Below are 25,042 nucleotides of genomic sequence, written 5' to 3' on the forward strand. Positions count from 1 at the left end.
AAAAACGTATGGATGTGCTCATTTTTGTCAGTCTCCTGACCTGTCCCCCGCCCCCAAATGTGAACTCCACAAAGGTAGAGCTCTTGTCTGTTTTATTCAGTGCTGAATCCTCAGCACATAGTAGGTGCTAAATACATCTTTGGGAATATATAAGACCAGACCAGACATTAGGCAGAGGTGAACCAAGGTGAGAGGGAGCCAGAATGAGGACTCTGAAGTGATGGGGCGGGGTAGGGAGAAGGTGGGGGAAGGAGAGAGTGGGGGTCCCCTGGAAGAGGCAGAGGTGAGGCTGTGGTCTAAGCTGGGAATCCGGGTCATTTTTCTAGGGGTTACCAGGTGGGGACGGGGCATCCTGGGGGGCAGAGGGCTGGAGAGCTGTCATGGGGGGGCCTCTGGTTTTTCCCAGGGCCTGGGCTGGGTTGTGATTGGGTGTCATGGGGGGCAGGTCCCCCAGCCCTCAGGGATCCTGTGAGAATGGCAGTCACAAGTCACCTCCCACCTGCCCACCCAGTTCCCCTCAGGAGGCAAGAGTTTGTCTCCTCCCCTCAAGGCATATGGGGTCAAGGGCAGGGGATCATAGAAATGTGGGCCCTGGCTGAGGGACAGCTGGGACAGGTCATATGGCACTGAGAGACACTCTGGGGTGAGTGCAATGTCATCAAAGAGGTCGAGGGTGGAGGCATCCAGGGCAGTTGGGTTCAGGCTGGGGCTGGCATGGGGTGCCTCTGTGGGGGCCACAGCACGGGCCACCCCCAGGAAGGGTGATGGAGGCGGCAGGGGCGGCCTTTGGGGCGGTGGTCTTTGGGGAGGCGCCTCCTGGGACAGGATGGACAGGGCCAGGCGCTGGGTGGCAGCTTCAATCTTGGCAAACTGCCTGCAGAGAGAAGGGCATTATTAGTTGAGTGGCCACGAAGCAGTCTCCTCCATCTTTCATCCCAGAAGTGGTTTGTCCCTTCTTTCCCTCCAAGTTTTTCTTTTCTGTGCTAGTCTCCCCACCTCTGGGTCCATTTTCTTGAGTTTGACAATTCAATATTTCTGACTCCATTTGTAGGAAAGCTCTGAACAGCTGTGGGGGTTGTGCAGTGCACAAGGCAGCATGTCTTGTCCTGCACTATGTATGTTTTTTTTGGGGGGGGAATATTGGGGAACAGTGTGTTTCTCCAGGGCCCATCGTTGTCCTTTAGTCTAGTTGTGGAGGGTGTAGCTCAGCTCCAAGTCCAGTTCCCGTTTTCAATCTTAGTTGAAGGGGGCGCAGCCCACCATCCCATGCAGCAATTGAACAATCAACCTTGTTGAGAGCTCGCGCTCTAACCAACTGAGCCATCCAGACTCCCCTATGTACGTTTTTGATGTGTAGATTTATTAAGACCACGGTCCAACATATAAAAGTAGAAAATGCCTTAAGGATAGGCTGCCTTTAAAAAATAACTTCACACAAAGGTGTGCTATGAGTTAGCTGTGTCTGTAACAGTGACGCCCTATGGATTCTGCTTCCTCTGAGCTCATCTCTCAGCATCTCCACCCAACCCTGGCTGCAGTCTCCAGCACCTTCCAACTGGATGACTGCACTGGTCTCCCCTCAATAACAATAGGACGGATGGGTCTCACAAATTGTGATGGGCTGAACTGTTTCCCCCTGAGATTCATATATTGCCTGCTGTCCTAACCCGCAGGACCTCAGAATGTGATGCATTTAGAGATAAGGATTTTAAGGGGGTAATTAAATTAAAATGATGTCATTAGGGTGGGTCCTAACCCCATAGGACTGGTGTTACAACACAGAGGGAGGACCACATGTGGACAAAGAAAGGAGCTGGCTGTCTACACCTGCCCACACCTTGATCTTGAACTTCCAGCCTCCAGAATTGTGAGAAAGTAAATTTCTGTTCTTCAAGTTGCATGATCTATGGTATTTGATTATGGCAGTTCTAGGAAAGTAATGCCTAAGCATAACGTGAGCAAAGGTGGCAAGACTCACGGGTAGTAGCTGTGTGACTCCATTTGAAAGAAAGTTGAAAAACTGGATAACCTGGTAGACAGTAAGAGCCATCAGGATGGCGGCTGATGGGAACAAGCCACTGCTAGGGTCTCTGGGGGCAGGAAGTGCTTTATTCCTGGATCTGAGTGTTGGTCACATTCAGAGGTTCCCTTAGGTATAATCCTTCCATCTCTACACTGACATTTGTGCACTATTTGTATGTGTGTGAACCTTCCATGAAAAGGCTTATTTAAAAAACATGTATATAATTCTGTTTATAGAAATGTTCAGAGTAGGCAAATCCCTGGAGATAGAGAGCAGATTAGTGTCTGCCAGGGGCTGGGGGGAGGGGAATGGGAAGGGACAGATAATGGGTACTGGGTCTCCTCTGGCAGTAATGACAATGTTCTGGAACTAGATGAAGGTGATGGTTGCAAGACATTGTGAATGTACAAAATGCCACTGAACTGTATAGTTTAAATGGTTAACATGGAGAATTTTATGTTCTGTGTATTTTACCACAATAAACATATATCTGGCTCTAAAGTAAATTAGTGAGAGCTATGACTCTGACACTTTGATGCCAAAGAGGATAGTTAAGCTCTGAGTGCCCCAGGGAAAACTTTGAGAAGTGGGAGGTCAGGTTAAGTGAGAGGGAGAGAAAGGGAGGGAGAGAATGAGAAAGAAAGATAGAGCCAGAGTTAGAGCTAGAGCTAGAGCTGGAGCTGGAGCTCGAGGTAGAGATGGAGATGAAGACGGAGACAGAGCTAGAGCTAGAGCTAGATAGATAGGTAGATGGATATTGAAAAAAGACATAAACAGATAGAGCTAGAGGTAGAGATAGATATATAGGGAGAGACAGTTAAGATTCACAACCAATACATGTTCTATCTGGCCCCCAACTTAAGCAAATTAAGCATAAATGACATTAGGGCGGAAGAGCCATGACATTTTCAATTTGTTTTAAACTTTTAAAAACACTGATGAAGGAAGAATGCTAAGACGGTATGGACAGCAGAACGTAAGTGAAGGTACATGAGTGATCCTCAGGACATGGGTCTCAACAGGACACCTGGAGCGCTGTGAAAACACAGGGTCTCAGGACCCCTGAGTTCCTGGTTCTGCAGGTCTGGGCTGGGGTCTGAGAATTTGCATTTTTAACGTTTCCAGGTGATGCTGAGGTGTGATGTTGCTGGTCTGGGGACCACCTTTGAAAACCAGCGCATCAGACAACTGTCTTGACTTTTCTGTAGGTTTGAAATGTTTCACAATAAAGTAAAAAATCCATGGCATGGGTGGGAGGGGGCTACTGCGGGAGCCAAGCCCGAGGAGGCCTGGAGATGCTGAGGAGAGCTTGCTTATGACCTGCGTTTCTCCGGCTGAGCCTGGACACAGGGGAATGTCCTCTGGGCTGCACAGCTGCCCCCAAGGCCATTGGTGGGGGGCTGGGTCTCTGGGGAGCATGTGACAGAGTCAGGCACAGGGGTGGAAATGTCTGGGATGCTGCAGCAGAGAAGCTGGCCCTGGGAGCAGGGAGCATGAGTAGGGGAGGACGGGGGTCCTGGGGTGGTGAGGAGCTAGCATTAGCATAGGGTCCAGACTGGTTGAGTACAGAGAACACAAATGGGGGCTGAAGATGGGGTGGGGCCCTGGAGCAGCTAATGAGGAGGGCTAAAGAGGAGTTAGAAGGCCCTATTTGGGGAGCTGCATATTTTCCTCTTCAGCTCCCCAAATAGAGAGTGGTAGTGAGCATTTTGCGTGTGCCCAGTGCTGGGCATCCTGGTGGAAGGAGGTTGTGGTGTGGGGGCGGGGGTTAGGCTGGACCAGGCTCCTGTTTACTCAGATTTGGTTCTAAGATGTCCTGGGACAAGGTCGTGGGCTCGCTGGGAGGATTACTTACTTACAGAAAAGCAGCTCCTTGGGAGAGTTACTTCAACCTGTCTGTGCCTGTTTCCTCACCGAAAAATGAGGATTAGCACCTACCTCCTAGGGTTGCTGTGGGGGATTAATGAGTTCACATGCATTGTGTGTGACAATTATGAGTTAATACTAAAGTGCTTAGAAAACTGCCTGGAACATATTGTTAAACAAGTGTTAGCTACTATCATTGCCATCATCATCACCATCACCACCCTCATTATCACCACTATCACCACCACCAGCATCACCATCATCACGTCACCAGTAAGTGCCTGAGATGCTGTTTCCAGGCAGGATTGCAAAGTGGAACAGAGCATGGGCTCAGACTGCCTGGGGTTGTATCCAGTCACTAGCTGTGCAGCCTTGGGCAAGTCATTGAATCTCTCTGAGCCTCCTTGTCTGTTATATAAGGATAAAGACAGATCCTGCAAAGTAGGTTTGCTGGGAGCTTTAAGTGGCACATGTCATAGCCTTACCATGGTGTACCTGGCACACAGAAAGTGCTGCTCAAACAACAGTTACTGTCACAGGGCGAGCAGAGAGCACAGGTGTGGCTGGTGGTATGTGAGAAGGAAGAAAGACTTGAGCAAAGACCTGAAGGAGAAGAGGTCCCCATCCGCACCTCAGAGACAGGGAAGGGCACTGCCCAGAAAAGGAAACAGCATGTGCAAAGGCCAACAGGCTGAATGACTAAGTGGTTGATGGGGAGCAGGGGCTGCTGGGCCCAAGCGTTTGTCCTGAGGGTAATGGGGAACTATGGGAGGTCCTTGAGGAGGAGAGGGGCTGAATGTGGTCTGTGTGTTAGAAAGGCCTGCCCGGGCACAGCCAGTACCTTGCTGCCTTCAAAAAGCCCAGAGTCAGACCCCATCTCTGCAACCCAGCCCCTACCCGGGTCTGAGCTGTCATCGTCCCCGGCCTGGTCTCTCCCTTTCACCCTTGCCACATTACACGGTCTTTTTTCCACTCAGCAGCCAGAGATCCTTTCAGATCCCCCCATACCCCTGCTCAGAGCCCAGGTCCCTCCAGAGGCCTATGAGGTCTCCATCCAGGTCCCTCATTCTTTTGAAGCCTAATTTCCTCTCCCTATCACTCTGCTCCAGCCACACTGGCCTTGAACCCACCAGGGATATTCCTGCCTCGGGGTCTTTTCACTTGCTGTGCCCTGCCTGGTATACCCTTCCATCAGCCATCTACTGGGCTCCTTCTCTCCCTCTCCCAGGCCTCTGCTCAGATGTCACCTTCTCAGTGCCACATTCCCCAATGACACCTTACCTAAAATGCCAGCCCTCCTCCAGCAGGCCCTCCGCATGCAGCATTTACCACCTTCTAACATACCATATAATTTTTAAAAATTGAGGTAAAATTCACATAACTTAAAATAAACCATTTTAAAGTGTGCAGTTCAGTGGCATTTAGAACACTCGAGATGTTGTACAGCCACCACCTCTATCTAGTTCCAGAACTTTTCATCGCCTAAAAAGGAACCCCGTACCTATTAACAATCACTCCGGTCCCCCTTTCCCAGCTCCTGGCAACCATTGATCTGCTTCCTGTGTCTGGATCTGCCTGTTCTGGTTCATATACAGGGAACCCACTATCTGTGGCCTCTTGGGTTTTCATCTTGCCCACAGCATCTTGTTTTCAAGGTTCATCCATGTTGTAGTATTACACGTACCACTTACTTCTTTATTTCGGCTGCTCCTAACTGATTGGCTTCCCCACCACTGGACACGTGAAAATAGGGAATGTGGTCAGCTTTGTTCACTGATGGGTGTCCAGAGCCTGGTATGCAGTAGGTACTAAATAAATGCATGCTGGGTGTTGATGGCATCCAGGCCTGGGAGCCACTTCTCTCTGTTCTCCCTCAAACCCAGGGCTCTGACACCATCCCACCCATCCCCCCTCAACCCATCCCCCCTCACCTGCATATCTGGTTGTGCAAGAACCTCCTGTGGTTGGGCTTCCTTTTGGGGGGCCTGGTCCGCCGTGGGTGCAGGGCGCGCAGCACGTGGGCAGCCGCCCCACTTACGAAGGCACACAGTTCCCGGGGGCTGGGCTCGGATACTCCAGGGGCCGCAGGAGCCCCGGGATGCATGTCTGGGGTGATCTAGGGGTAACTTTCCACAATATTCCTGCTGATCAGAAAGCACTCCTCCAAATCTGTGAGGAGAGAGGGGCAACCAGGGCTGGGGGCTCAGGGCTGGGGAAGGGGACGAGGAAGGATGGTTTTTGCAAGGGGTGGATGGGCTCTGGAGGTGAGGGCACAGGCTGGGCTGCGGGAGGTAGGGCCCAGGGAAGTAGGACCAGGCATCCCTCCCGGGTGCTAGACCCGGAGGTTTGAGGAACAGTAGGTGGGGGCTGATATAGGAAGGCAAGGGGGCGGGCAGGAGAGAGGACTTTCTGTGCGCCCCCCAGGGACCCAATTAGCACATAGTTGGACCTGGGATATGGGGCAGGATGGTGTAGGTTGGGGGAGGCAGAGAAAAGCACCTGGAGATGGCCAATTAAGGTGACAAAGGCCTCAGCAGGGAGGCAATGCCAGGAGCTGAGTCAAAGAGTCAACCGCAGCAGTTAGCATTGAGGACCCTTAATTGGAGGGGGCGGGGGAAGGGGAGGAGGACATTGGGAGGCTTCGGTGCAGGATGGGAGGGAGCGGGAGACACACAGGAGCCTTGAGCTGTGGCTCATACACCGCCCACCTGCAGATATACCTGCTGGTGCCTTCCTGCCTCCCTCTGCTCCAGGCCCAGCATCCTGGGGAAACTGAGGCTCAGAGAGGAGCTTGCCATACACAAGGTCTCCAGCCAGCAGGAGGAATTAGCTTCTGGTGGGGGTGACCCCCAAACCCTGCATTTCATGCCCAGTGAGCAGGGGAGGGAGCAGGGCACCTGTGGGCTGGGCCTGGTTTCTCAGGTGGATGTCATTGGGGGCTGTTATGGGCACAGCCTGACTGGTGAAAGAGAAGAGAAAACGTGGGCTTGGTTTCCCTCAAAGCATTTCACAGAGGCGTGGGGGGGGGCACCTGGTGTTTGGGGAGGTAGAGAACTGCCAGGGTTGGCAGGTGGAGGGGCTCACTCCCAGGGCTGGGAGTGGAGTGGGGTCCTCTTGTCTCTGGGCAGGTTGGCCGCATAGGCTGGCTGGTCTGGTGGGAGCGAGCACGTGGATGTTGCTCTGAGGGGCTGCACTGGGGATCTGCGTCTGGAGGTGTGTACATGTTCTACGGCTGTTGTGACACATGACCGGAAACCTAATGGCGTAAAACCTACTCATTTTTTCTCTCGCAGTTCTGGAGGCCAGGAGTCCAAAGTGGGTCGTACGGCTAAAATCAAGGTGTTTCTTCGGAGACACAAAGGGAGAATCTGTGCCCTTGCTTCTCCCACCTTTTAGAGGTCCCCCAAATTCCGTAGTTCGTGGCCCCATCCTCCGCGTCCGCTTCCATCATCCTGTCTCATTCTCTGACTCTGCCTTCTGTCTCCGTCTTATGAGGATTATATTTGGAGCCCCCCAGATAACCAGCATCATCTCCTCTGCCTGAGGTCCTGAGCGCAATCACATCTGCAACGCCCTCTTTCCATGTAAGGTGACATAGTCACAGGTTCCAGGGTCTAGGACCTGGGCATCCTTGGGAGGCTGTTATTCAGCGGCCTCAAGAGGGGAGAGGAGGCCTCAGTGATGGTTCCTCCCAGGCTCCCCTCAAGTCGATGCTCACAGGGCCAGTGGTTGCAATTGTTGAGGCTGTGTCTGGGGCTGTGCTGGTGCCCCAGAATCTGCACGGGGAGAGAGACACAGAACAGTGAGGACATTTCCTGGGGCTCCCCAGGGCCCAGGTAACTCACTAAGGCCCCCCTCCTCCAGCACTGACAAGGATTACTGTCCCTGTTTCCTGAGGGAGAAACTGAGGTCAGGGTGCATAGCCACTCAAAGTCACAATGGCAGAGTTAGGATGTAACTCATGTGGGGAAAAATAGGAGGGACACTAAGAACTTTCCAAAGCTCTCATGCTCATAAAGTACTAAAGGGCAATATTTCGGGCCGGCCCAGTGGCTCAGGCGGTTGGAGCTCCGTGCTCCTAACTCCGAAGGCTGACGGTTCGATTCCCACATGGGCCAGTGGGCTCTCAACCACAAGGTTGCTGGTTCAACTCCTCAAGTCCCGCAAGGGATGGTGGGCTGCGCCCCCTGCAACTAACAACGGCAACTGGACCTCCACAACTAAGATTGAAAGGACAACTTGATTTGGAAAAAAAGTCCTGGAAGTACACACTGTTCCCCAATAAAGTCCTGTTCCCCTTCCCCAATAAAATCTTTTAAACAATGAAAAAGGGCAATATTTCTATTATCCTCACTATAAAGATTTTTCCCCCAAAATGATACCCTGATAAAATCAGCAGCAGTACATTATAAGACTATGGTGGAAAACCACCTTGCTGGCAGCAGAGAATAGAATAAGGGTTCATTTTGAAACGAGAGCTGCCAGATGTCAATGGGCTGTAACCACACCAAAACGTGGAATGTTACGAAATCAAAAAAAAAAAAAAATCCTGGTGCCGACACTTAAGAGACCCCATGTCCTTCCTGGTTTAAGCCTCAATGACGTCAGTGGTAAAGCTGGAAAGAAGGTAGCATGGGGGTTAAACTGAGGCTCCGTGACTTGTTCACGCTCACACAGCAAGTTAAGTGGCAAAGCAGGGGTTCAAGCCTGGTCAGCGGAGGCCCTGAGACCACGGCCTTGGGCAGGGGCAGCACAGTGGTGGCAGCCCAGAGCCAGCAGCAGGCGGCTGGCGACGTCCCCAGAGGTCCAGCGAGCATGTGTGGGCCGCAGAGCACAGTGAGATCAGCAGCTGTAGGTCCAGAGGCGCCCAGTTTTGCCCTCCCATGCCCAGTACCTACCAGCAGTGTGCCACTGCAAGGGCTGGGGGAAGTGGATCCCCGGTTCTCTGGAAGATTGGAGGTCAGGCCCCCCGGGCAGGCAAGGGGTCACCGCCGCATGGCTCCAAGGCGGATTCACATCCGCCACCAGGAGCCAAGAACAACATTTGCTGGTCAGCTCTGTGCCACCGCCAGACGGGCCCTGGAACATATCCAGGGCCACTGGCCCTGCAGGCTCTGACCTGGGATGGTCCTCCAGGGGGCGCCAACATCCCAGGATGGCGCTGGGAGGCCCTGTGCAGGGCATGTGGCCCACACAGTGGGCCCTTTTCTTTCTGTCTCAGTCATTGGTAAGAATCACCCAGAGCTCTGGCCGCCCTCATCTGGTGTTTGTTGTGGACGTGCCCTGCCAGATAGTGGAAGGTATTCACAGCTGCTTTCCTCTATCCCAACCCTTGCAATGGGAGGGGGCATTTAGTCATTCAACAAACATTTATGGAGCACATGCTGTGCAGAGACCGAGGGTGCAACAGTGAGCTGAGGAAGTGATAACTGTCCTGCAACTTGACTGGGAGAGGTGGCAGCCAGGAGCCTTCCAGGCAGAGGGCACAGCAGGTGCAAAGACCCTGAGGCAGGAGTAAGCTTGATTGGAGAGAGAGAATGATGGGAGGAGGTGAAGTCAGAGAAGTGGACAGGGGCCAGACCTGCAGGGCTTTGTAACTCAGGTAGGAATTGGGTTATGAGGGCAAGAGTGAAGAGCAGCCATGGAGGGTTTGAGGCAGAGGTAGTGTCTAGCCCTCAGGGTCCTGCCCCCAGCCTCTTTTGCAGACCTCACTTGCACCTGGAATGTGCATCTCACCACTAAATCCTCCTCTAATCTGAGGATGAGAGAAACTGAGGTATCAGGACCAGCCAGGAGCCCAGACAAGATTTGTCCCTCCCTGCTTCCACCCTGCTCATCTGCTCCCTCTCTCACCCAGTCCCAGCCTCTTATCCAGTCCCAGAAGGACTTTGTTTCCCTTAAAATATATTGTAAAAATTTACAGATGGTAGGGTCCTGGTGGCCCCAACTCAGAGGGGCCAACCCTGTCACATTTGTTTCACAGCTTTTCTTCTGAGACAGAATGTGACTCTATTCGGAGATAAGTTCTTTAAAGACGTGACTGAGGTAAAATGAGGTCATTAAGGTGGGCCCTAATCTAGTATGACTGGTGTCCTTATAAGAAGAGATTAGGACACAGACACGCACAGAGAGAAGACCATGTAAGGAGAAGACAGCTGTCTATAAGCCAAGGAGAGAGGTCTCAGAAGGAACCTGCCCTGCTGACACCTTGATCTTGGACTTCTGGGCTCCAGAAATGTAAGAAAATGAATTTCTGTTGGTTAAGCCCTCCAGTCTGTGACACTTTGTTATGGCAGCCATAGCAAACTAACATAAGAAGTATAGTAGTTATCTATGCTGCATAACAAATTACCACAACACAACAGACACTAATTTTCTCACTGTTCCTGTGGGTCAGTAGTACTGGCACCATGGCTTAGCAGGGTCCTCTGCTCAGGGCCTCACAGGCTGCAACAAGGTGTTGGCTGGGCTGTCGTCTTATCTGAGGTCAGGGACTCCTTCCAAGATCACGTAGCAGTATTCATGTCCTTGCATCTGTAGAAACCAAGGCCAGCAGGAGAATCACTGATGCTTCACATCTCTGCCCTCTAGACTCAATGTAAAGAGCTCACCTGATTAGATCAGGCCCACCCAGGAAAATCTTCCTGTATTAGGGTTCTCCAGAGAAACAGAACCAATAGGATCTATATTTATCCATATTTATATTTATCTATGTATATAGAGAGACACAGAGACATTATATATATTATATACAGAGGGTGCCAAAAAATGTATACACATTTTAAGAAAATAAAAAACTGTATTAAAATTGTAGTACTCAATATATACCAATAACAAAAGATGACTACAAGTCACATTTGACTTCTGAAATTATAAGAGGTACTCAGAGTGGTTACCATCAGTGTAATTTTAATACAGTTTTTTCCTTTCTTAAAATGTGTACGCATTTTTTTTGGCTCTCTCTGTATATAAAGAGATGGTATAAGGACTTAGCTCATGGGATTATGGAGACTGAGAAATTCCATGATCTGCTATCTATGAGCTGAAGACCCAGGAGAGCCAGTGGTGAAGTTCACAGGCCTGAGAACCACTGAGCTGACGGTGTAGACTCTAAGCTGGGTCTGAAGGCCTGAGAACCAGGAGCACCGAGGGCGCAGGAAGATCAATGTCCCCACTCCAGTAGTCAGACAGAGAGCAAATTCAACCTTTTTGTTCTATTCGGGCCTTGACCAGATTGGATGCTGCCCACCTACAATGGGAAGGGCCATCTGCTTTTACTCAGTCTACCAATTCAAACGCTGAACTCTTCCAGAAACACTCTCACAGACCCCCCAAAATCATGTTTAACCAGAAATCTAGCCATCCTGTGGCCCATTTAGTTGACACATAAAATTAACAATAACGTTTCCTTTTGATTAACTCAAGGTCAACTGAGTAGGAGTCTTGATTGCACCTGCCAAGATCCCTTCACCTGTGTCATATAACATAACCTGTCACAGGAGTGACATCCATCATATCCACTGGTCCCCTGCTCACTTGAAGAAAAGGCACAGGCCATTGGGGAGCATCATAGAAGATGGCAGCCACTCGTGGAGAGGGGATTTGGTCTGTATCTGCCTGTATCCACATTTTTGTACTTAAAACAGATGGGTCTGTTTTCCCTGTGAACTGTCCTCTTCTGGGGAGTCTGCCTAAGCTCCCCCCAGACAGGGTGAGGTGTCTCCTCTGGCTCCATGCCCTGGCGGCTCCATGGGCTCCTGACCATACACGTGAGACCCACTAGAGAAGCCTTGGATGGAGGTTGTCTATAGAATTGGATACCCTCCCAGTAAAATCACTTCCAGTTTACAGGAACCACTTTCTGGTTACAGGAGGTTCCATCACTTCCTGGCTCTGTATCTGGTGGAAGGATTTCAGAGGGCCTTTCTTTACCCTGGGTGAACTTGGGATAATACTCTTTTCATGTGGAGAGGCGAGGCAGAGCAGGCTGGGGCACCCTATGGGAGCCCCGAGAGATGTCAGAAAGGAGCACCCTTAGCCTGTGGAGAGCACAGGCCAGTCCCCTTGGCACTCTCCCCCTGGGGAACGGCTGGCGGGGTGACCTGGGACTCCTCCTCCTCCTGCCTGCCCCACCACCCTTGCATTGCCCCTCTGCTCTCTACTCCACTTCTGTGGAAAAGGATATTTTATTTTTAGTCTCTGGCTCTGGGAGTCTTGTCTTTGTCTTAGACACTTCCTCTGGGCACACCTCTTGCCCTAGCCCCTGATCTCTCTTCTCTAGTGACTGCAGGCTGTGCCTTCACCAAGGCGACAGGGTGGCTAAAACCAGAATCAAATTGTCCACTCAGCGGGACACTGCAAACGGAAGGGCGGGGGTTGGAGGGCTTGAGTACCTAAAGGCCAGAAGCATGGGTGGGGGCATGGTGAGTGGGACCTGAGCCCCCTCCCCAACCTGCGATCAAAGGGGGCAGGGCCCAGAATCTGGTCCTGGACAGGCCACCTTGGAGTTGGACTATACCAGAAACTAGGAACACATCCTCCTCTGCAGTGCAAGGGGGTGGCAAAGAGACTTGGCCTAACAAGGGCAGGTGCTAGGACTCTGCCTCTCCCACCTCCCCCATAATGCCTGGGACAGGCAGATAAATGGGGGCTGGCTGGGGCTCCTTTCATTACTGCAGCAACCCCAGTGGCCTGCGGTAGGAGGTGGGCATGGGGTGTATACCTCTGGAACACCTCTGCCCATACCCAGCTGGCATCACATTCCATATTCACACCCCCACCCAGCATGGGATCCTCCCTCCATCCGGGAGGCAACATTAGGGGGCCGGGCTTGGTGTGTTTGGCAGCCCTGGATACAGGTGGAGTTGCACCCCAGGAGGCAGACCCTCCTAGCTCTACCTCTGGTTTCTGCTACTCTCTTCCTGTCCTCCTCTCTTCACCCTCAGTAGCTCATGATTCTGCTCAGATGTCCTAGGGTCTCCGGCAGCCTCCTTTCTGGTGGGGGAGGTAGAAGCTGAAGGGAAAGGAATGTTTGGGTTGAGCAGGCAGACAAGGATTTTACAGGCAAATTCACAGGGACTTCATAAAGACCATGCACAGACAGGCCCAAGTCAGCTCAGGTCCTGCTTGAGTTCCCACCTGCCTGCGGGCCTTGGGAGACGTACAAATAAACTCATTCAACAGCGTTAAGACACAGGGATTGTAATGGTGGCACTAAATCTTCTACTTTGAGGTTTGAATCTCTGGTGTAATTTAACAAGTATAATTTAGCTTGGGACTTTTTGAAAACTTTTTTCCTTCTTTCCTTTGCTTCCTTTCCACCAACTGATAATGGTTCTGCTTCCTATACATTTACTATGCAGACCAGTTTTAATGTTTCTATTTACTTCAGCCCAGTGCTGGCCCTGTGACTTGGGAAAGGCTTTGCATCTGTATGGGATCCACTCCTGACTTCAACTTAAATTTACATAACATACACAAAGGTGGAGATAACTGGCTTAACTGCACCTTCCCCCACCCCAACCGACAGAGCCGAACTCTCTAGAAAATTCCACTACAGGCTTAAGAAATTTATATCCTGACTAGAAAGTATAAAACTAAAGATGAAACAAAGACTCAGGTCAGTAGTTTCCAGCAGACTCTGCCCAGCCGACTCTCCTCTTACTTTAATAAATCTTCTATATTTCTATCTGACTCGTGAATTCTTTCATAGCCCGCGAGCGAACAGCCACGACAAACAGGGTATCGCCTGCTTCTGAACAGGACCCTATTGATTGTTGGGGACACTTGGGTGGCGAAGACAGACCCTTCCCTGCTGTCATGGAACACAGATGAGTGCCGCTGAGCAGATAATGGGACCACACCTAACGTGGGGGTTTTCCAGTAGGAGTTGAGAAGGGATGGGGTAGGGGTGGGTAAGAAACAGCATGAGGAGTGGCCCTCACGCTGAGAGGGATGGCCGTGTAACAGTGGTTCTCAACCAGCGGACCTGTGGCCACTTCTGGAGACAGCTGTCATAAAGTGTGGGGGAAGGGGACCGGGCAGAGAAGGGTACTATCGGCTTCTCATGGGTGGAGGCCAGGGATGCTGCTGACCACGCTACAATGCACAGGACGCCCTCACGGCAAAGACCCAAATGTCAGGCCCAAATGTCAATCGTGCAATGGTAGAGAGACCCTGTGTTGGATGACCCGCAGAAAAGGCAGTGTGGCTGAAAGGCCGAGGCCGGTGGGGGCTGAGCGTGGAAAGGAGGGAGAGGGCTCGGTCCGGGTGACCTGAGCAGCCCTCTGCACTGCAGGGCCCACCCAGGTTCAGGCACAGCCGCACCCGTACACACAGCAGGCGCCTGGGAACCGCGGACACGCGAGACTTCTGCGGGCGGGAATCACTGCGCTTCAGTTTCCCTTCTCGGAAAGGGAGCCCCGAGGGCCTGGGCGCGGAGGCCAGCCGAGGAGTGACCACACCCCTGGTGGGCGAGGCCTGCTCGGAAACGCGCTGCCTGGGAGAATCTCTGTCAGTACGAAAAAACGGGAACGTGCTACCCCGCATCCCCACCTGGCTTGGCCCAGCCATGGGCTGACCCTCGCGACCACCCCCAGGACCCAGCGGTTGGGGTCCGGGGAGAACTACAGTTCCCAGGATACCTCGTTCTGCAGCTCCTTGGGGGAGAGCCGCTAAGGCCGGAGGCCAATAGGAGGGGCTGGGGCGGGGCTTCAGCGCACGTGGCGTCGTGACGCGCAGACGGCGACGTCGGGGTTTGTGTGCGCGAGAGGCCGCTGATAAAGGTTGGGTGCCTCGCGCCGGGGGCCGTTGGGAGGGAGCGCGCCCCCGCCCCCCTCCCCGGCCCCCACTCCTGCACGGCCGCGGCCGGGGCCCCGCCTTCCCGTCGACCCCCGCGGGAAGGTCCCTGGGTCTCCTCCGCTCGTTCCCCGAGTCGGGGCCGCAGGTGAGAGACCGGACGGGTGGGGGTGGGGGGAGGGACCGGAGGGCGGAGACGTTGGGGAAGCGGCAAGCGTGAAACCGGAAGGGATGCCTTAAAGGGAAGGGCGCGACTTCACCTCCGACTTTTGTGGGCTGGGCCGGTTCCGCCCTCTTAAAGGTCACGGGGCTGCTTTTCGAGGGGCGGGGCAGGTTCGGCAATATATTGGAGCACCCTGCTTTTCATGCCCCGCTAGGAATGGGTTATCTCTTTAAAGGACGGTGACAGTGTCCCAGACATTGAAGGAAAAAACTTACGAATCCCGGTGGCTTCAAAGTGGTACCTAGTTTAGCTCAACAAAGGTGGAGCACCCTCTTAAAGGGGAAGTCGGGCCTGATGCAAGGGTGTGGTCCGGCCTTTCTGATGGTTTGCTCTTTATTGGATAAGATGGGTCCCGGCTCTTCAGAGCAGGATGTCTCTTGTTTAAGTCATACTCAGCCTTATGAAAGGCACATGCAGCTTCCTGGGATAATTGTCTCTTAAAAGGACTTGCTTACATTTTCAAGGGGACATGCATGTCTTTAAAGGGAATGTTGATGACCTGTCCAAAGGATGCCCAGCCTTTGTTCATTCCAGATATTCTTACTGAGCACTCACTCTGTGCCCGATGTTATTTTAGGCGCTAGGGTGCAACAATCAATAAGATGTCACTAGGATCTAGTGTGTAGAGGCCAGGGATGCTGCTAAACATCCTATAGTGCATGGTACAGCCCCCTGGACACTGGTCCAGCCCCAAATGGCAACAGTGCTGAGGGTGGGAAACCCTGATTATATAGTAGGTTAGAAGGTGATAAATGCTGTGGAGAAAAAAGTGAAGCAGAGAAAGAGAATGGGGAGTGTTGGAAGTGGTTGCAGGTTTGAGTAGGCTGGGTAGGCTCCTGCAGGTGACACTGCGGTAAAGACTTGGAGGCGAGGGAGGGGGTGTTAGCAGCAGCCGGTGCGAGTGCCCCAGTTGGGAACGGGCATGTCCAGCCAGGCTGGGTGCCTACAGTGGTGTGAAGGTTGGAGAAGCAGGAGGACAGGGAGGGGAGGAGGCCATGGACTATGGGAAGCCTGTAGGCTCTTGTAAGGGGTTGTCTTCTGCTCAAAAATGGGATCTGTGAAGACTTTGGGCAGGTTTGCTTCAGCCTATGTGCTGGGAATATACTGGGGGTAGAAAGGGTAAAGCTGGAAACAGAGTTCTGTTAGGAGGCTGTGGCAGCTGCCAGAAGGGAGGTGCCCTGGACAAAGGTGGCCATAGGGGACTTGGTGAGAAGTGTATGTTCCTGCTGGGCCAGGGGAAACTGCTGATGCATTGGTCACAGAGTGAGAGCAGTGAGGAGGCCCTGAGGCTTTTGGCCTGAGGAAGAATGGGTGGAGAGCTGTTTTCAGGGATGGAGAAGATTGTGGGAGAAGGTGAGTTGGGGGTTGGGGGGAGAGCAGGAGCAAATATCCTGGAGGTAGATTTTGGTTATGTTAAGTTTGAGGTGTCTCGGTCTCCACATGGCACAGCAGGGGTTTGGAGTTCAAAGGAGAGGTGTCAAGGTGAATTTTGGAGTCATCCTGTGTCTAGATCTCAAAGGCTTGAGAGAGGTCAGGGTTCCCAGGGAGAGGGTGTTGAGGAGGAGGAAGACCCTGGAAGCTCCTACAGGCGCCAGTCAGGGTGATGAGAAGGCACAGTGCCTGAAACAGATGGGGTGGCAGATGAGGAGTGTAGAATTCCAGAAGCCAAGAGGAGTACTGATGGAAGGAGGGATCCATTGTGGGCTGGGCAGAGACCGTGGATTCAGCACCACGGAGGCCATGAGTCGAGTTGGAGGAGGAGGACCTGATGGGCAGATGCGGGATGGGAACGGGTAGTAACAGCACTTCTGAGTTGTTTTGGTGCAAAGGGGTGGAGAGAAAGGAGGGCTTTGCTGGAGAGGGAGGTGGAGTGAAGGTTTGTTTAAAAGATGGGAGACACAGCTTGTGGGTACGCTGATGGGAGTGGCGCAGAGGAGGAAGGTTGCTGTAGGTGGGGAGTCAGGGTCCATGGGCCCGGTGGCAGGCCTGGGGGCTGGGGGCATAGTGCGGGTTCCTCAGCCTCAGTACCACTGGCATTTGTACCACGTCATTCTGCTGTGGGTGCTGTCCCATGCACCGTAGGAGGTTGAGCAACGTCCCTTGCCTTACCATAGTATATGCCAGGAGCACCTACCCCTCCAGTAGACAGCCGGACAACCAGAACAGTCTCCAGGCATTGCTCTTTGTCCCCTGGGGTGGGGGTGCCATGGAGAGGAACTCAGTCGCCCTGTTGAGAACTAGTGGTGTAGTGGTTGGAACGTGAGAACGTTCTCTTCTGATTGCTTTTAGTTTCTCAGTGACGAAATCAATGACAGGGTCACCTGCTAAGAGCAGGAGGGGAAAGCAGAGAGGTTTGAGGGGAAAAGAAACATGCAGGTATCACGTGGGGGATGGATGAGCCATGCGGGCCGGTGGGGGAGGAGCTCTGCCATTGGTGGGCATGAATGCAAAGGGAGACTGAGGCCCGGCAGATTCGGTGCGCCCAGAGCCCTTGCGCTGGGTAAGAGGAAGTGAGAATGCGGGTAGGGGCAGAGGGTGCAAAGCCCACAGGCTCATTTGATTGGGAATCTGGTGGAGTTTAGGGAATTTTGGTCAGGGTACCAAGAAGGAGCTGGTGAGCAGGACGGGAAGTGGTGAAGAGTGGGACACTCACAGGGACTTCAGTTACAGTGAAGGGGTTGAGGGTCCCACCGTGGGCGTAGGAATTGAGGCCGGGCAGTGAGTGTTTACAGGGAGAGGGGTCAAGGGTGGGAAGCCAGGGTACTGGAGAGACCCCAGCCTTCTTCAAGGACACTGCCCATCTTTAGAGCATAGCCCTGTATGCCACACCAAGTCTTCTCAGGACTGTCCAGCCTCCTCAAGGAGATGGCTGATCTCCTAAGGCTGGTGACACACTCATCACAATTTGAGGGAAGCTTAGCACCTGAAGTCTTGCATCTGGGGGCCGACCTGGACCATTGGGGGCCTTAATCCTGAGGGAGGCTCCTGCAGCAAGGGAGGGCTGGGGAGGTGCCCCTGCCTGTGAAAGGGCAGCTGCCAGTTTGGGGTTGAGATGACTCGTGTGGGTGGAGGGGGGAGCTGCCCTCCCCTGACCCGGAATCCCCCCCAGGTGTGATGGTCGGCTCCCACGTGGACATGGCGCCGGCCTCCACCACGGAGGGCTCCGGGGAGAAGCCAGGCCCCGCGGCCCCTGCCCCCGCAGCTCAGTACGAGTGTGGGGAGTGCGGCAAGTCCTTCCGCTGGTCGTCGCGGCTCCTGCACCACCAGCGCACGCACACGGGCGAGCGGCCCTACAAGTGCCCTGACTGCCCCAAGGCTTTCAAGGGGTCCTCAGCCCTGCTCTACCACCAGCGGGGCCACACAGGCGAGCGGCCCTACCAGTGTCCTGACTGCCCCAAGGCCTTCAAGCGCTCGTCGCTTCTGCAGATCCATCGCAGTGTGCACACGGGCCTGCGGGCCTTCACCTGCAGCCAGTGCGGCCTGGCCTTCAAGTGGTCATCGCACTACCAGTACCACTTGCGTCAGCACACAGGCGAGCGGCCCTACCCCTGTCCCGACTGCCCCAAGGCGTTCAAGAACTCGTCCAGCCTGCGGCGCCACCGCCACGTGCACACGGGCGAGCGGCCCTACACCTGTGGTGTCTGTGGCAAGAGCTTCACCCAGAGCACCAACCTGCGGCAGCACCAGCGCGTGCACACCGGCGAGCGGCCCTTCCGCTGCCCGCTCTGCCCCAAGACCTTCACGCACTCCTCCAACCTGCTGCTGCACCAGCGCACGCACGGCGCCGCCCCTGCGGCCGCCCCCACGCCCCCGCCGCGTGAGCCTGCCAAGGTCTTGGTCACTGATGCCTACCTGCAGCCTCACCTGCGCTCCCCCAGCCCGCCCGCACCTCCGCCGCCAGCGCCCCCACCCGTGGTACCCGAGCTTTTTCTGGCTGCTGCTGAGACCACAGTGGAGCTGGTGTACCGCTGTGACGGCTGCGAGCTGGGCTTCGGCAGCGAGGAGCTGCTGCTGGAGCACCAGCCCTGCCCGGGGCCCGAGCCCGTGTCTGCGCCTCAGGAAACGCCTGCGGAGACGCCCAGGGTCTCCCCACCGGCTCCGGCCCCGGCCCCACAGCTACAGACCCCTCCTGCCACCGCAGCCCCCGGCTTCGCCTGCCTCCCCTGTGGGAAGTCCTTCCGGACAGTGGCCGGCCTGTCCCGCCACCAGCACAGCCACGGGGCGGCCAGCGGGCAGGCATTCCGCTGCGGCAGCTGTGACGGCGCCTTCCCGCAGCTGGCCAGCCTCCTGGCACACCAGCAGTGCCACGTGGAGGAGGCCGCGGCTGGTCGCCCACCCCCCCAGGCGGAGGCCGCTGAGGTCACCTGTCCACAGGAGCCTCTGGCCCCTGCTGCACCTGCCCCGCAGCCGCCGGCGCCCGCCTCCGCCTCCGTGCCGGCCTCCACTGAGCGGCCCTACAAGTGTGCAGAGTGCGGCAAGGCTTTCAAGGGATCCTCAGGGCTGCGCTACCATCTGCGGGACCACACAGGCGAGCGGCCCTACCAGTGTGGCGAGTGTGGCAAGGCCTTTAAGCGCTCGTCGCTGCTGGCCATCCACCAGCGCGTGCACACGGGTCTGCGGGCCTTCACCTGCGGCCAGTGCGGCCTGACCTTCAAGTGGTCATCGCACTACCAGTACCACCTGCGGCTGCACACGGGCGAGCGGCCCTATGCCTGTGGGGAGTGCGGCAAGGCCTTCCGCAACACGTCGTGCCTGCGACGCCACCGCCACGTGCACACGGGAGAGCGGCCGCATGCTTGCGGCGTTTGCGGCAAGAGCTTCGCTCAGACCTCCAACCTGCGGCAGCACCAGCGCGTGCACACGGGCGAGCGGCCCTTCCGCTGCCCACTCTGCCCCAAGACCTTCACGCACTCCTCCAACCTGTTGCTGCACCAGCGCACGCACTCAGCTGAGCGCCCGTTCTCCTGCCCTGTCTGTGGCCGCAGCTTCGTTATGGCTGCCTACCTGCAGCGTCACCTGAGGACGCATGCCCCCGCCACCCCCACCGCCGGTCCCCCGCCCCCTGCCCCACTGGCTGCGGCCCCAGTTCCTCCAGCCACCCAAGATGTCCACGTGCTCCCCCACCTTCAGGCCACACTTTCCCTCGAGGTTGCAGGGGGCCCACCCCAGGCCCCACCTCCAGGCCCGGCAACCCCCAACTCCCAGACGTTCCTCCTGGTGCAGACCTCCCAGGGCCTCCAGCTTATCCCCAGTAGCGTGCAGCCCCCACCACCCCCGCCACCCCCTGCCCCTCCCAAGCTCATCCTTCTGCCCTCCCCGAGTACTGGTGGTGGGGGTGGCCGGGCAAGGCAGGGCCCAAAGGCAGTGGGGAAAGCTGGACAGGGGACTGGAGTAGTCTGGCTGCCGGGCCCTGGGGGACTGGGGGTGCAGGGAGGGGGCAACACTGGGGTCAGTGGAGGAGGGCAGAGTCTCATCCTTCTTCAGAATGTAGGGGGTGGGGACGCGGGGCCACAGGAAGTGAGCGGGGTCCAGCTCCAGCCCCTCCGGCCAGCCCCGGAAGTGACCACGGTCCAGCTCCAGCCGGCACAGGAAATGACCACAGTCCAGCTCCAGCCGGCACAGGAGGTGACCACAGTACAGCTCCAGCCTGTGGCGGGCCAGCTGCCCAATCCCAGTGGGGGAGCTGTGACCACTGAGACCCCCAACCTGCTGGTGGTGCAGAGTGGGGCAGCAGAGGAATTGCTGGCGGGCTCTGGCCCTGGGGAGCCGGGTGACGGCGAGGCCAGCACTGGTGTGGTCCAGGATGTGCTCTTTGAGACGCTGCAGACGGACGAGGGGTTGCAGAGCGTCCTGGTACTGAGTGGGGCCGATGGGGAGCAGACCCAGCTGTGTGTACAGGAGGTAGAGACCGTCCCGTCAGGGCTGGCGGAGTCACCTGCCCCTGGGCCGCCAGGACAGAAACTGCTCATCATCCGCAGCGCGCCAGCCACCGAGCTGCTGGAGAATAGTGTTGGCGGCGGTGCCACCACGCTGCAACTGCTGGCCCCACCGCCACTTGGCCCAGCCTCTGCCCCTGCCGGCATCCCCGCGGGTCCCGCCTCCCAGATGGTACAAGTGGTCCCCGCAGGAGCTGTGCCTGGGGGCATGGCCCCTCAGGGCCTGCCCTCCATCCAGATTCTCCAGACGCTGCCCGCAGTCCAGCTAGTGCACACATTTTGAGTAGAACCACTGGTACCTCTTCCTGCCCCACAGAGACCCAGACTCTGTCTGCTTGGGCTGAACTGGGGGCAGGAGAGCTGCAGGCTGGGCTTCTAATAAAGACCAGAATCTCCTCTCCTGTGTTTTGTTTTCTTGGGGTGGGGGAGGGCAACGTCATGGCCATAGCAACTGCTTGGGAGCTTGGAGTCTCATCTCTTGCATCCTGGCTCGCAGTTGAGTTGCTTGGGGGCCAGCCACTTCTACGTGGGGCTCTGTTTACTATTAAAAAGGGGATGCAGTGGTCACTAGAGTGGGGAGATGTGGAATTTAGAATCCTGCTCTGCCACCTGTTCACTGTAACTCCACCTCTCCCCTCATTTGAAAAGTCTGTGGTGGGGGGAGGGGAATGCTTGTCCCGAAGGTCACTGAGCCCGGTGGGTTGGGACGGAGGTCCCTGGGGTGAGCCAGTTTGGGAGCTGGTGGGCTCAGGATGCTGAAGCGGCCCCTCCCACGAAGCCCTGGGCACCAATGAGAATTGATTCTCTCCTATCACCGCCCCCACCCGGCACTCAGGTTGCTTAGCAACCAGGGAACCTCGAAAAGCGAGCGTGCGCACCCCCTCAACTGGCCGGTAAGTACAGCTCCCAGCTCCCACCCCGCCAGCGTCTGCTACTCCCGCCGCTGTCGTCTTACGGGTCCCCTTTCTCCATCGCTCTTTCGCTCCCTACCCCACATCCAGCAGAGTCCCTGCGCCCTGCCCTAGCCCCTCCTCAACCCCCTGCCAAGCTTGGCAACAGTTAAGACCGAATGCAGGCACCACACTGCACCGCCTCCAACGTGCGCGGTCTGACGTCACTTCCGCCGGCGACCCCTTTCCTGACCCTGTCCTCCCTCCCCATACCTTGTCAAAGAATCGGAGCCACCGCAGAGGTGTTTGTAGGTTCTTGCTCCAGCAGCGACTGTGGGGCGGGACGCTTGGGTTTGGGGAGCTTGGTCCATTACCTGGCCTTGGGGTGGGGGTTCGATGACCTCCCCCTGTAGAAGCCCCGGAGCCTGGAAGGGGGCCCTGTATAGCCAGGTGTTGGTGTCTGCAAGGTATTTAGGGTAAGATCGCTGAACACCACGGGTTGGGGGAGTGAGACCTCAGGAGACGTTAGGAAGGTGGCTGGGTGAAGGGGGCAGCCTGTCCTGCGTGGGATCTCGCTTGGGGCATCCCAAGCATCCTCACTGTCCTCATCTGATACATGCTGCTGCTGGTCCCCACCCCTGGGGCTCTTGGAGACCAGAGGTGCCCTCCTGACGTTGATCTGCTTGTTTTCACCAGGTGCACGCCTGCTCCCTGGGGGCACGGGGACTGCCATGGCCCCCAGCCACCTTTCAGTGCGGGAGATGAGAGAAGATGAGAAGCCCCTGGTGCTGGAGATGCTGAAGGTGAGTACAGCAGGGGCACCTGGGGGTAGGGGCAGCACGGTGAGCCAGCTTTTCCTTCGAAGCCACTTCTGGCTTGGCCCCTTCTCCCTCTAGTGCCTTCTGCCTACCCCTGCGGTCAGGAGGGTTTTAATGCTGGAGGGCTGTGGGGTCTGTCTCCTCCCCGACACTCCTCAGAGCAGAGCCTGGGTCTCAGCCCTGTACTCATCCTCTGCTCCAGCAACAGAGCATGCCCATTTTCTGGCCGGGGGGCAGTCGCCCATTTTCTGGCCGGGGGGCAGTCGCCCATTTTGGTCTGATCTCAATCTTCCCTGGTGCCTCCCGCACATTCTTCTCCTGAATTGGGTGTCCTCACAGTTCCTAATTCATTCACTCATTCTCTCACTCATTCATTCACTCATTCAAAGCCCAGTGTGCCAGATGTAGTGTTTGCTGGTGCACAGAGCAGATGTGGTCCAGGCCCTGCCTGTCCTTCTACCACAGGCCCAGTCCCTTTTCCTTTGGGAGCCCCCACCCTGAGTCCCTCCTGGGTAGGGTCTTCTCCCTCTCCTTGTTCCTGGTGTTCACGGGGGCCCTCGCTGATGGGAGGCCCAGTCCCCTGCTCTGACTGCGCCTCCTACCCACAGGCTGCTGTGAAGGATACGGAGAACCGAGTGGCCCTCCACGCCCTGACACGGCCGCCTGCGCTGCTGCTCCTGGCGGCCGCCAGCAGCGGCCTGCGCTTCGTGCTGGCCTCCTTTGCCCTGGCCCTCCTCCTGCCTGTGTTCCTGGCTGTGGTGGCCATGAAGCTCGGCCTGCGTGCCCGGTGGGGCTCGCTGCCTCCACCAGGTGGCCTAGGGGGGCCCTGGGTGGCAGTGCGCGGCTCAGGTGATGTGTGTGGGGTCCTGGCCCTGGCCCCAGGCTCTAACTCTGGGGATGGGGCCCGGGTCACTCGCCTCTCTGTCTCCCGCTGGCACCGCCGCCGAGGCGTGGGCAGGCGGCTGCTGGCCTTTGCCGAGTCCCGGGCACGTGCCTGGGCAGGGGGTATGGGGGAGCCCCAGGCCCGCCTCGTGGTCCCAGTGGCTGTGGCGGCTTGGGGCGTGGCAGGGATGCTGGAAGGCTGCGGCTACCAGGCTGAGGGGAGCTGGGGCTGCATGGGCTACACACTGGTAAGGGAGTTCAGCAAGAACCTGTGACTCCAACGTACGCACCTACTGTGTGCGGGCACTTTCACATTCTCCCTGTGCGAATCCCCAGCCTGCCCAGGGCCCAGAAACTGAGGCCTGCAGAGGGAAAGACAGCCTGAGGTCTGAGGTCTGTCTTTCGTGTCTGAATTTCTCAGAGTGGTCAACCTATCTGGCCTCCTGCCTCAGATTCTGTCTGCACTGAGACATCTCCCCAGTCTGTCTCTGCAAAGCCTGCACCGTTTGTGGTACCAGCCTGGGTGACAGAGAGGAGGAAAGGAGTCTGAGCAAGTGTGCCTCCCCAAGGGTTAGGAGTTGGGGCAGGGACACCCCAAACTGGGATGAGGCCCCCACCATGAATGGGGTGGGGTTTGATGCCTGTGCTTGGAGAGGATGAGTCTGGAGCCAGAGGGGATGAGCAGAGCCTCTGCGAGGAGGGTTGTCTCCTAGAGAGGCCCTGCAAGGAGGGGGTGGGCACAGGAAGGCCGGCGGCCCCTCCCTGGGGGAAAGGGACTGCTAAGAAGGGTGGCCAGACCTGTCTGGTGTTTTTATACCCGATTGTTAATAAAGCCTGAAACTGCTCTGCGCCTGGCTTGCTCTCTCTCTGATGCCTTTTCCAGTCTGTCTTGGAATCCCTCCTTCAGTCTGGCTCCTCCTTTCCTGAGTTGACATTAATTGGTGGTGGTGGTGCTGGCTCAGGAGAAAGGGAGGCATGAGCTCACGGCAGCCTCGCTCCTAGCCAGCCCTCTGACTCACGCTCCCCATTACCGAGGTTTTCCGCCTCCCAGCTGCCTGGTGCCCAGAGAGTGAGTGTGTGTGCACATTCAGTCACCTCTAGCACCCAGGCCTTGACCTGAGGTCTGCCCAGTTCCCCACCCCAGTTGCCTCGGGGTTGGGGGACATATAAGTTCAACCACTTCTCCCTCAGATGGGGGGCTTTGCATCCAACTCCACGCTGGGGAACAGAGTCTCCTTTCCCAATCTAGGAAGTCCTTCCTGGTGTCTGGCTGGAAGCCTCTTGCTGCTGAACCTTGATCCCCAGCTGTGCCAGGTCTCAAAGGCCCACAGCTCCTGTGAATCTACCCTCTAGCCCCTACACCCTGGTCCAATCCACATTTTCCTGCTTGGATAAGAGAGGAAGCAGACGGGTGGGTGCCTCGCCCATGTCGTCCCTTCCCTGAAGCCTGCCCTCCGTCCTCTAAGCATCTCTACGCCCCGCATGCCTGGCTGGCCTGTGTGGGTGTTTGCAGTTGGACATCCTCCCTCCAGCCCGCCACCCCCCTCCCCCCCCAGGCCTCAGCCGCTGGCCAGCCCCCTCCCCGCCCCCCTCCTGTCCCCTGCTGC

General features: G+C 56.2%; 3 protein-coding genes across 8 annotated transcripts; 2 read left to right on the top strand and 1 right to left on the bottom strand.

Annotated features, from left to right (window-relative positions):
- Positions 1-143: 143 nt before the first annotated feature.
- On the bottom strand, positions 144-14,665 carry C15H19orf85 (chromosome 15 C19orf85 homolog). Of its 2 annotated transcripts, XM_033127886.1 has the most exons (4): positions 14,533-14,665; positions 12,788-12,902; positions 5,821-7,665; positions 144-874 (listed from the first exon to the last, which is right to left on the bottom strand). In XM_033127886.1, exons 3-4 carry the CDS (start codon positions 5,991-5,993, stop codon positions 433-435), a joined length of 615 nt encoding a protein of 204 aa, XP_032983777.1. In that variant the 5' UTR covers positions 5,994-7,665; positions 12,788-12,902; positions 14,533-14,665; the 3' UTR covers positions 144-432. The 2 variants fall into 2 exon arrangements, with proteins under 2 accessions (XP_032983777.1, XP_032983779.1); XM_033127888.1 differs by lacking the exon at positions 12,788-12,902 and having other exon boundaries at positions 14,533-14,659.
- On the top strand, positions 12,298-21,241 carry ZNF628 (zinc finger protein 628). The gene is made up of 4 exons (XM_033129294.1): positions 12,298-12,312; positions 14,187-14,401; positions 14,674-14,834; positions 18,019-21,241. Exons 1-4 carry the CDS (start codon positions 12,298-12,300, stop codon positions 21,126-21,128), a joined length of 3,501 nt encoding a protein of 1,166 aa, XP_032985185.1. The 3' UTR covers positions 21,129-21,241.
- Positions 14,708-24,273, top strand: NAT14 (N-acetyltransferase 14 (putative)). 5 transcript variants are annotated; one of them, XM_033127883.1, is made up of 3 exons: positions 14,708-14,834; positions 22,432-22,538; positions 23,162-24,273. In XM_033127883.1, the coding sequence occupies exons 2-3, from the start codon at positions 22,467-22,469 to the stop codon at positions 23,708-23,710; spliced, it is 621 nt and encodes a 206-aa protein (XP_032983774.1). In that variant the 5' UTR covers positions 14,708-14,834; positions 22,432-22,466; the 3' UTR covers positions 23,711-24,273. The 5 variants fall into 5 exon arrangements, with proteins under 5 accessions (XP_032983774.1, XP_032983776.1, XP_032983773.1 ...); XM_033127885.1 differs by lacking the exon at positions 14,708-14,834 and adding an exon at positions 21,357-21,738; XM_033127882.1 differs by lacking the exon at positions 14,708-14,834 and adding an exon at positions 21,746-22,211.
- Positions 24,274-25,042: the final 769 nt, after the last annotated feature.

Source organism: Rhinolophus ferrumequinum, chromosome 15 (genome assembly GCF_004115265.2).
Source record: "Rhinolophus ferrumequinum isolate MPI-CBG mRhiFer1 chromosome 15, mRhiFer1_v1.p, whole genome shotgun sequence".
In the NCBI taxonomy this organism is placed as follows: domain Eukaryota; kingdom Metazoa; phylum Chordata; class Mammalia; order Chiroptera; family Rhinolophidae; genus Rhinolophus; species Rhinolophus ferrumequinum.

Coding starts and splice junctions, on each gene's coding strand:
- ZNF628 (XM_033129294.1), top strand. Junction 14,402..14,673: donor CGCTGCCTGGGAGAATCTCT/GTCAGTACGAAA, acceptor CCGCTGATAAAG/GTTGGGTGCCTCGCGCCGGG. Junction 14,835..18,018: donor TCCCCGAGTCGGGGCCGCAG/GTGAGAGACCGG, acceptor AATCCCCCCCAG/GTGTGATGGTCGGCTCCCAC.
- NAT14 (XM_033127883.1), top strand. CDS start 22,467: ATGGCCCCCAGCCACCTTTCAGTGCGGGAGATGAGAGAAGATGAGAAG. Junction 22,539..23,161: donor TGGTGCTGGAGATGCTGAAG/GTGAGTACAGCA, acceptor TCCTACCCACAG/GCTGCTGTGAAGGATACGGA.
- C15H19orf85 (XM_033127886.1), bottom strand. CDS start 5,993: ATGCATCCCGGGGCTCCTGCGGCCCCTGGAGTATCCGAGCCCAGCCCC. Junction 875..5,820: donor TTGCACAACCAGATATGCAG/GTGAGGGGGGAT, acceptor TTCTCTCTGCAG/GCAGTTTGCCAAGATTGAAG.